Source organism: Austrofundulus limnaeus, unplaced genomic scaffold (assembly GCF_001266775.1).
Source record: "Austrofundulus limnaeus strain Quisiro unplaced genomic scaffold, Austrofundulus_limnaeus-1.0 Scaffold2162, whole genome shotgun sequence".
Classification (NCBI taxonomy): Eukaryota; Metazoa; Chordata; class Actinopteri; order Cyprinodontiformes; family Rivulidae; genus Austrofundulus; species Austrofundulus limnaeus.
In genome coordinates, this window is record NW_013954564.1 from 16,134 (window position 1) to 24,545 (window position 8,412).

Sequence of the window (8,412 nt, forward strand, 5' to 3'; positions counted from 1 at the left end):
TTGAAAACAACAAGACTGTTTTGTCTTATTGCACAAATTAAAATTCAGCTTCACGTATTTCTATTGATTTCATTTCCCCGCTAGAAAAATTGTGTGATGGAGGTCCATGGAAGGCAAATAAGTTTAAATCAAATAAACAAAAGAGGATGGAGTTAAAGTAAATAAAAGGTATTCAAGCTARGTTTTGAGCATCCAAAACACGTCCAACACTTTAAAGCTGGCTGCTTGTGCTCTTTAGGTCAGACACGTTCGGACTGTCAGGAAGTGCCTCTGTTGTTTTCCTCTGCCGGTCTCTGTTTAATGGTGGATACAATAAAGAAAGTGGCGGTACTTTATTTATTTTGAGCAAGCGAACGTCGTGCTCACAAGATAATTAATCCACCAGATAATTCAGAGGCGGTCTGTTTGAAGAGTTTAGGAGCTGCGAGGCTTTCAAACTACGATCAGACCGAGCTCTTCGTTCAGGACAAGCATGGAAAACTCACCACTCTTACMCCAATACGGTCYCAATGCTGCYTTCAGGACAAGCATGGAAAACTCACCACTCTTACGCCAATACGGTCGCAATGATGCGTTTAGGTTCTGAAACATGGTACCGTTTGATGTTACGTGAATAGGTTCTCGGTAGTAACGACAGAATTAGGTCTGTACTTAAAAAAGTATCGAATTCGGTACCCATCCCTTGACCTCACAAATGTGCTTCTGGAAAAATGGTCAAAAATCTCCATAAACAAACTCCTAAACCTTGTGGACAGCCTTCAGAAGAGTTGAAGCTGTTCTAGCTGCAGTGGACCAATGTCATATTGAACCCTATGGATTAGGAATGGGATGTCACTTAAGCTCATTATGTGAGTCAATGCAGGTGAGCCAATACTTTTGGCAATATAGTGTATGTCATCCGAAGACTAGACCGTTTCAGACTGTGAAGTCTGTGGCCTTCGCAGGCCGTGGTCTATGTGGGTTGCGACCCCTGAACTGAGACACAGCCATCGTCTGGCCTGTCGTCACCACAACACTATACTATAAATGACGTCAACACAGGAAAATGAGAATCAAACCTGTGTATTCTTCGAGTCAGGCTGAGGGTGAAGTTTGCCGAGCAGTCCGGCTGATAAGTGGACGGCACTAAGGTGTAGGATCCAGGAGGAAGCGTGCAGGCCAGGCTGACGTCCTGCGTGTAACAGTGGGGGATGCAACTGGCCACAGGATCGCCCTCTTTGACTGTCATCTGCTCCGATACCCCACCAGGTACCTGTGCACATCGATACAAATCAGATGCTTCAAACTCAAATGGAAGCTATGACTCATCCTGAGAGATTCAACATGATGACTTTAAATTTCCTCCAGTTTGTTACAGCTGTGATGCTCACACAATCAGCTAATATAAGCAAGTTTCAGTGTTAAAACAACCACATAAAATCAAAACAGAACAAAATGTCCCCATTTTAAATTAGTAATGTCCCTCTTCCCCTACACAGTGCTGACCTTATAAACATGGAAACCAATCGGCAGCAGATCGTTGTCAGGGCGGCTCTGGTGCAGAGTAATCCTCACGTTAACTCCAGACGTCACATCTGACTCATCGGACACTGTGAAAGGGAAGCAGGGGTTCCGCCAGTGGGACAGGAAGTTCCTGCTTCCTCCGGCCGTCCTTCCCTCCACCCATGAGCCACAGAAGGAAGTGGTCTCCCACTCGCCATCTGCTGTCAGTGGCAGTGAGGATGCTGGGCTTTTCAGGGCACTGAGGACAATAATAACTGTATTATATAGTGGGAAAAATAGTAAACACGAGATATAAAGACATCTAACACAAGGAAAATCTATGACCTGTGAAATAATGTGAGGGGTAACATCTGGTTTTATTTACTGATTTTGCCAAATTAAAACAGTTGCTTAACATTTTCCTGTTTCCACAAAAATCAATGTACAGTTCATTCTTTCGCATTTCTGTTTTAAAATTAAACAAGAAAAAACAAATAAGGTGGTAGGGTTTTTTTTTGTTTATTTGTTTTAAAATTTTTTATTTATTTATTTTAATAGCTAAAGCTAGGACGGAGTACTAGGGCCACACAAGAAGATTTTTTTTTTTTAAATTACGAGAATAAAGTCATAATATTACGACATTAAAATCATATGGAAATAAAGTCATAATACTATGAGAATAAAGTTGTAACATTATGAGATTAAAGTCATAATATTATAAGAATAAAGTTATAACATCATGAGATTAAAGTCACAATATTAAAAGGCATAACATTCTAAAATTAAAGTCGTAATACTATACTCTACACGAAAAAGTATGCAGTTTCCACAGCATTAAAATGAGGAATGTTGAGCAACTTGTCAAGTTGTTCTTTATTGCTTAAAATAAATAGTTAATCTTTTAGCACATTAGTATCAAATTATCAGTAGCAGGACTTGGAAATTGTGCAAACGACTATATGATAAACTGAAGCATGCATTGACAGATTTAATCGTCAGCTAATTTGGATGAAAGCATATTAATCTAACAGTGACCCAAGTCATCGTGGGCTACATTATAAACACAGACATGGCTGTACACAGAAGGTGTTGGAAAACAAGGAGGAAACGAGGAACGGAAAATGGACACGTCATGTAAGATTATGACTATTTTTTCATAATATTATGACTTTCTTTCTCGTAATATTACAACTTTATTCTCGTAAAATTGTGATTTTATTCTCGTATTATGACTTTAATCTCATATTATGACTTTATTCTCGTAAAATTATGACTTTATTCTCGCAATATTATGACTATTCTCATAATATTATGACTTTAATCTCGTAAAATTATGAATTTATTCTCGTAATATTATGACTTTATTCTCATAAAATTATGACTTTAAACTCGTAAAATTATGACTTTATTGTCATAATAATAATTTAAAGAAATCTTGTCGTATAAAACAAAGACGACATCTACCAAGGTGTTTAGAAGTCGTTTTCATTTTTTGGCAGTCTTCCAGCCATGATTAACTATTTTGTTTTTATTAATTTCAACCTTTATTTAACCAGGTCATCTATAGATGTCATTGAGATTAAAAATCTCTTTTTCAAGAGATCATGTTTTACACAACGTCCTAACTTCACTGGAAAAGGGGTTGTAGCATAAACAGCTTTCCAAAAGTACGAGTTGAAATTTCACGCACACTGTCGTCCCATCAAGTCTCACCTGAGTGATGTGGAGGAGGAGGAAAAGACCCGGATCAGGAAGCAGGTCTCAGCTCCTGGCTGGTAGGTGCTGGGAATAAGAAGGTAGTACCCAGGATCCAGGTGCCTGCTGAGGACCACCTCCCTCTCATAGGCATGGCAGTGAGTAGAACAAAAAGGTAGTTTGTTCAACGTACGACTCAGATTAAAACGCTTCTTGTCCACCTGCAGAGAATACGTGTGAAAGTTAACACAGGAACACGCCATCATTCGCTTCATATAAATGATGGCACAGACCTTCCACATGTGCAGAGCAATAGCTTGGTAGTGCTGGTGCTTCGTGTTCCCGCCGGCCTCCAGTGACATTTGTGCGTTTTTCCTGTTTCTCCATTTTCGATGCTGCAGTAAGGACATCAGTACCTCTCCTCTCTCACACACTTTGAGCCAAAACTTGGGATTACTGCTGTAGCTGCTGGAGTTTCGGCTACCGCCAGCAGAGTACCCTTTTATCCACCGCCCGGCCAGCTGATGGTTGTGTGTGAGAAGATTTCCTGATGGAGGACGACATAGCAAGTATAAAATATATTTTTTAAAAGGTGATAAAAAAATAAGAATCTATCCGTGTGACTATTTTTAATTATTCCTTTATTACAGGTTTATGTATTTTTCTCTGTATCTCCTTTTGATACTTCAGCTGTGAAACATTTGAATTATATCTGCACTCCTACATATTTCACTTCTAGACATTTAAGTTGGACTTATAATAAAACCTGCAACATATATTTGGTCCGTCTGCGGTGAATATGAACTTTTATTTTATCTGGTTATAAACAGCTACATCTACACGTCTAGTTTCAATTATTAACTAAGACTTTTCGCTTACAAAGTGTTTTTGAGCTAACTTTGACACTTAACGTTGGCTTACATTTATTATCACTGGCAGAAGTTTTAACTGTGTCTATTTGTCTTTTGTGAGCTAAAAAGAAACATATAAGATTCACAGCTGCTGAAAAATATCAATCAGTGGTTTACAGAGACCTGTGAACCGTTTGTTCCTTTCCAGAAAAAAAAACAATAATCTCCTCAAAGTCATTACGGAGTTTTTTGCTGCTAAAAGTAAAAAGCCAGTTTAGTGAAATAACCTGTGTAAATGCTCTTCAAGTGTCCCTCATCACTGATGGGAAATCCCACTGTGATGTCATCAAACTGGGACATAAACTCAGCCTCATCCAACCAGAATTCGCCCTCTGCCAGCCTGGATTTTAGGTCCGCGGCGCAATCTGAGTCGAGAGAGCTCCAACCGACACCACTGCAGGACCCAGTGGGAAAAAAAAAGTTAACTACAGCTGCACAAACATATGTAAACAAAATCAAATCTAAAGTTTTATAAATTAACATTAAATCAAAATGAGGTTTGAAAAAGAGGTTTAATTTATAATTTGATTATCAAGTGTTGAAACAACTTAAAGACAAATACAGAGACTTTTGAAAAAACTAAGATACAGCAGTTTATACAGAATATTAAGAGGTTTTTTTTACTTTGTAACATTTGTATAACTAAATGTATGAGTGTATTTTTTAATCATCGCTCTATAGTTTGTTTGTTTGAGAAGTGTCAGTATTGGTGTTTAAGAGGTTTCAGCTTTTCTGGTGCTGATGAAAACATCTTGGACTTTATGGCTTCCTCTCATGTATCTCAATAATATGAAGAGCACTCTTTCAGAAAAAACTAACAATAACATGATTATAATTTGAACATAATGACATTTCACCCTTTTTCTGCAAATATTTCTACCATCTGCTAAAATATGCAAAATAAATGTTTAACTGGCTGGGTTATGTATGCTAATGTTTTCTAWCAATCAATGCTTTAACTGTTTTTGTTTTTTTATCTATTGTAAAAATAGTACATTTTTAAAGTTATGTGTAATTAAACTTCTTTTTACTTCTTCCAGAAATGTTAAAATAATTTCTAGAAATAATTTATAACAGAAATTCATGGCTGTCTTGCAGGTTTTTAAGCACAATGTTGGGAAGAAAATGTAACAAGATGTGTCTCAATAACTTTTCAAACATAAAATACTGTGGTTAAAGTGGTTTTTTCAGGGTAGGACTGAGCATTAGGTGATCCAGTAAAAGCCTTCTCTGTTTCACTGAATATAAATTAACCCCTCATGATCTGTTTTAGAAAAAAACAAAAATTCAGATGAGATGACATAGCAGCTTGAAAAACTTGACTGCATCCTGAGTGGATAAGGTTCAGCTTCATGGTTCTTCCTCAAAGTCAACCTGTGATGTAACTGAGCAGGGTTTCCTACTTTTTCCTAACTTTTTGATTCATTTTTTAAAATGACTTATATTTGTTAAAGTCTAGAACAAAACTTCTCTTATTTTGAATCTTGTCCACGACACGTTTACCTCCAAGTCCAAGCACCACCCCAGCAGCATCGACCCCACGGGTTTCTGATCCTGAGCAGCCGCACCTCGCTCCCTGACACCTTCTTCACATCCAGCCACTCCATCACTGTCAGAGCATGGTACTGACCCGTCTCACTGAGTCCTAAATCAAGTAAGAATGTCAGTGAGTGGTTCAGCTGGGGATCATTCGTTTGATTATCTACAAGGGAACACTATCCCAACCTCCAGGGGCACCGTGGGTGGAACAGCTCAGCGCACAGTCATCCTTCACGTGGGACAGAAGATTCAGGTCCAGCTTTTTCCTCTGGACTTGATCACTGTCCTGCTCTGTTCGCTGCTGCTCCTCTGAGCCAAAGCCGCCCAGGCTCCAGRGCTCAGCCACGCCACCGGTCAAATCCACCAGGGCCTCCGCCACCTGCCCCGCCCACAAGTGCTCATATGAWCCGTGAAGCCTGAGGGAAAGTTTCAACGGTCATGACATTTCAACTTTGATAAACACGATGTTCAGAAAACCGTGGGACAATAGATTTAACTCAGATACAGAAACAAGGAAATTCCACATACTTGGCATAAGCTTTCTCCAACAGGGCTATCCAAAAGGCTGAGGGGGAGTGGCAGTGTGAGAAGCAGAGGGTGGAATTGATGCAGGGCAGGCGGTCGTCGATGGTCACCTCTGTCCAGTTCCCATGTTGCCAGAAGCAAAACCTAAAGCAGCCTCTGTATCTGCTGTTTCCCCACAGAGGCTGATCTGCAGGAAACACCTTTAAAAACCATACAGGGACAGGGTGAGCAAAGTGTAAAAAAAAAAACTCACACAAAAAGGAAATGCTGAAGTTTGTGTACCTTGTTTAAAAGATGTTGGTTTTTAAGCAGGACACTGGAGGCACAGAGAAACCAGCAGTCTCCCAGCAGACCTTGTTTTGCATGAGCCATGTTGATGTTTGGAGGGAAGAGAATCGGCGACTGGCAGATCTCCTTCAAACGTGAAAATAAAGTCTTACTGACCGAAAAAGAACCTGATGAATCTTATTCTCAGTGGTTTAAATTTCTTATTTATTTTTTTCTTATTTATGAAGTTTATTCTTTTAAAACAAAACAACATAAATTCAACAAAAAAATCATAAATTAAATGAAAGGTAGCAGAAGAAAAATATCTTATGATTTCAGCCCCTTTTTCTCAAATAAAAAAATTCAATCAAAAAAACTTTAAAACGTACAAATAAAGATTTAATTCCTTAAATGACCCAAATGTGTTGACTCAACTAAAATTCTTTCGTAGTGTAAAACACAAACACAGATATTTACTTACCCGTTTCATGTTTTGTTTTCATAACAATCTTTCATCATCGGTTTAACCACCTGATGTGAAATTTTCCTGCCGTGTTCACCTGGGCAMGTCAACATGTGACTTCCAACACAATGTAAATAATCTAAAACATCTACGTCACAGGGACTTTCCAGAAACATTKCCAGTTCGCCCCCCGTGGTCACTGACCTGTGGGCGTCGCCAGGCGATCTCTCCCTGCAGTTTGGCGAGGGGCGTGGTGCTGTCAGAGAACAGGGACGAGTCCGTGCAGGGAAAATCCGAGTCCTCGAACAGAGCTGCAKCCAAACGCTCGGTCCCGCCTTCTTCTTTCATGGCTCCTGGATGTCTGCTGACCTCAGCACGCGATCACCATCCTCGTCAGACTCACGTACTGCACATCTGTGGTCCGACTAAAAAGAAAATGTCACTTCTGTTATATAATGGTGAAGGTGTGTGTTTGGTTTAACACAGAAAGCTATTTGCACAGTTCCTTCACATTGCTAAATTTCAGACTTTTCCCAGACTTAAACTCTCCCAAATTTTCTGTTGATTTTAAGGATATTTTTTGCAGCCTAAGTACATTTGCTCTAAACTGGCTGTGTTGAATTTAAGCACAGCTCACATCTTCTACAATACAACATATTATGTTGTTTAGTTAGTTTGAGTTAAATATAAAAAGCTGCATTTACGTTTTGAGGTTTTGGCTAATTTTGTGCTATGTGATTTGCATGTTCTATTTATAGTTTATAATGTATAAAAGCATTCCAGATGGCCAAATTATTATTTAGAAATCCACATTTTAATTTTTTTCACATCTGAGAGGTGGGGTTGAGGGGTCTGGAAACAATTTTACATATTTATCCACGCCTGGAAACAGAACTGAACAAGTACTCACTTTCCCCATATTATTTTAAACTGAATGGAAACACTGAATTGTTTTGCCCTCCCTCAACAACACACAGCGCTTTATATAAAATTGTGTTTTTAAAATGCAAACACTCTCACTCCCTGTGACACAACAACGTGTACACAAAAACTAAATAACTACTGGTGTTCCGAGCTGTACAGAGCTGGTCACCATGTGGTTTTAATGTGTTTACTGTATCTTACCTCGTCTTTCAAGCATCTTTCCCATCGTTAGCTTACACAGCTAGCTTAGTTAGCATCAGCTAGCATGTGCTAAATCCACGGCAAACCTAGCTTTTCCGTGTCTTCTCATCTTGTCATGGTTTCACAACCGTGACCGCAGCGACTTCTTGTACGTTTGACACATCTTTTGTTATGAGTAAGGTTTGTATTCCGACCGCATGTGTTTCACTGCTACGAAGGGGAAAGTAATGTGTGTTCTGGTTGGGACATGTAGCAGGACATCCTTCCGGGGCGCTGTTAGCCCGCAGGRGGCTCTGCAGTCAAGTCACTGAGTAGTAATAAATGCATGTAAAAATATTCAATTTGCACCTTTGTAAACGTGCACAATTACAATTAATCCAGGTTTAGGAGTTATATATATATATA

At 39.1% G+C, this 8,412-nt stretch overlaps 1 protein-coding gene across 1 annotated transcript in view; it reads right to left on the reverse strand.

Moving 5' to 3' along the window:
* capn10 (calpain 10) overlaps positions 1-8,265 on the reverse strand; it is an 11,321-nt gene extending 3,056 nt beyond the window's left edge. The window contains exons 1-11 of the mRNA XM_014034546.1: positions 8,008-8,265; positions 7,087-7,307; positions 6,435-6,566; positions 6,156-6,352; positions 5,814-6,043; positions 5,592-5,733; positions 4,316-4,482; positions 3,471-3,724; positions 3,196-3,398; positions 1,486-1,741; positions 1,059-1,252 (exon numbers count right to left, since the gene is read on the reverse strand). Coding sequence (XP_013890000.1) covers positions 1,059-1,252; positions 1,486-1,741; positions 3,196-3,398; positions 3,471-3,724; positions 4,316-4,482; positions 5,592-5,733; positions 5,814-6,043; positions 6,156-6,352; positions 6,435-6,566; positions 7,087-7,230 — 1,919 coding nt within the window. The 5' untranslated portion in view covers positions 7,231-7,307; positions 8,008-8,265. The remainder of the gene's footprint in view (positions 1-1,058; positions 1,253-1,485; positions 1,742-3,195; positions 3,399-3,470; positions 3,725-4,315; positions 4,483-5,591; positions 5,734-5,813; positions 6,044-6,155; positions 6,353-6,434; positions 6,567-7,086; positions 7,308-8,007) is intronic.
* Between the last annotated feature and the right edge of the window lie 147 nt (positions 8,266-8,412).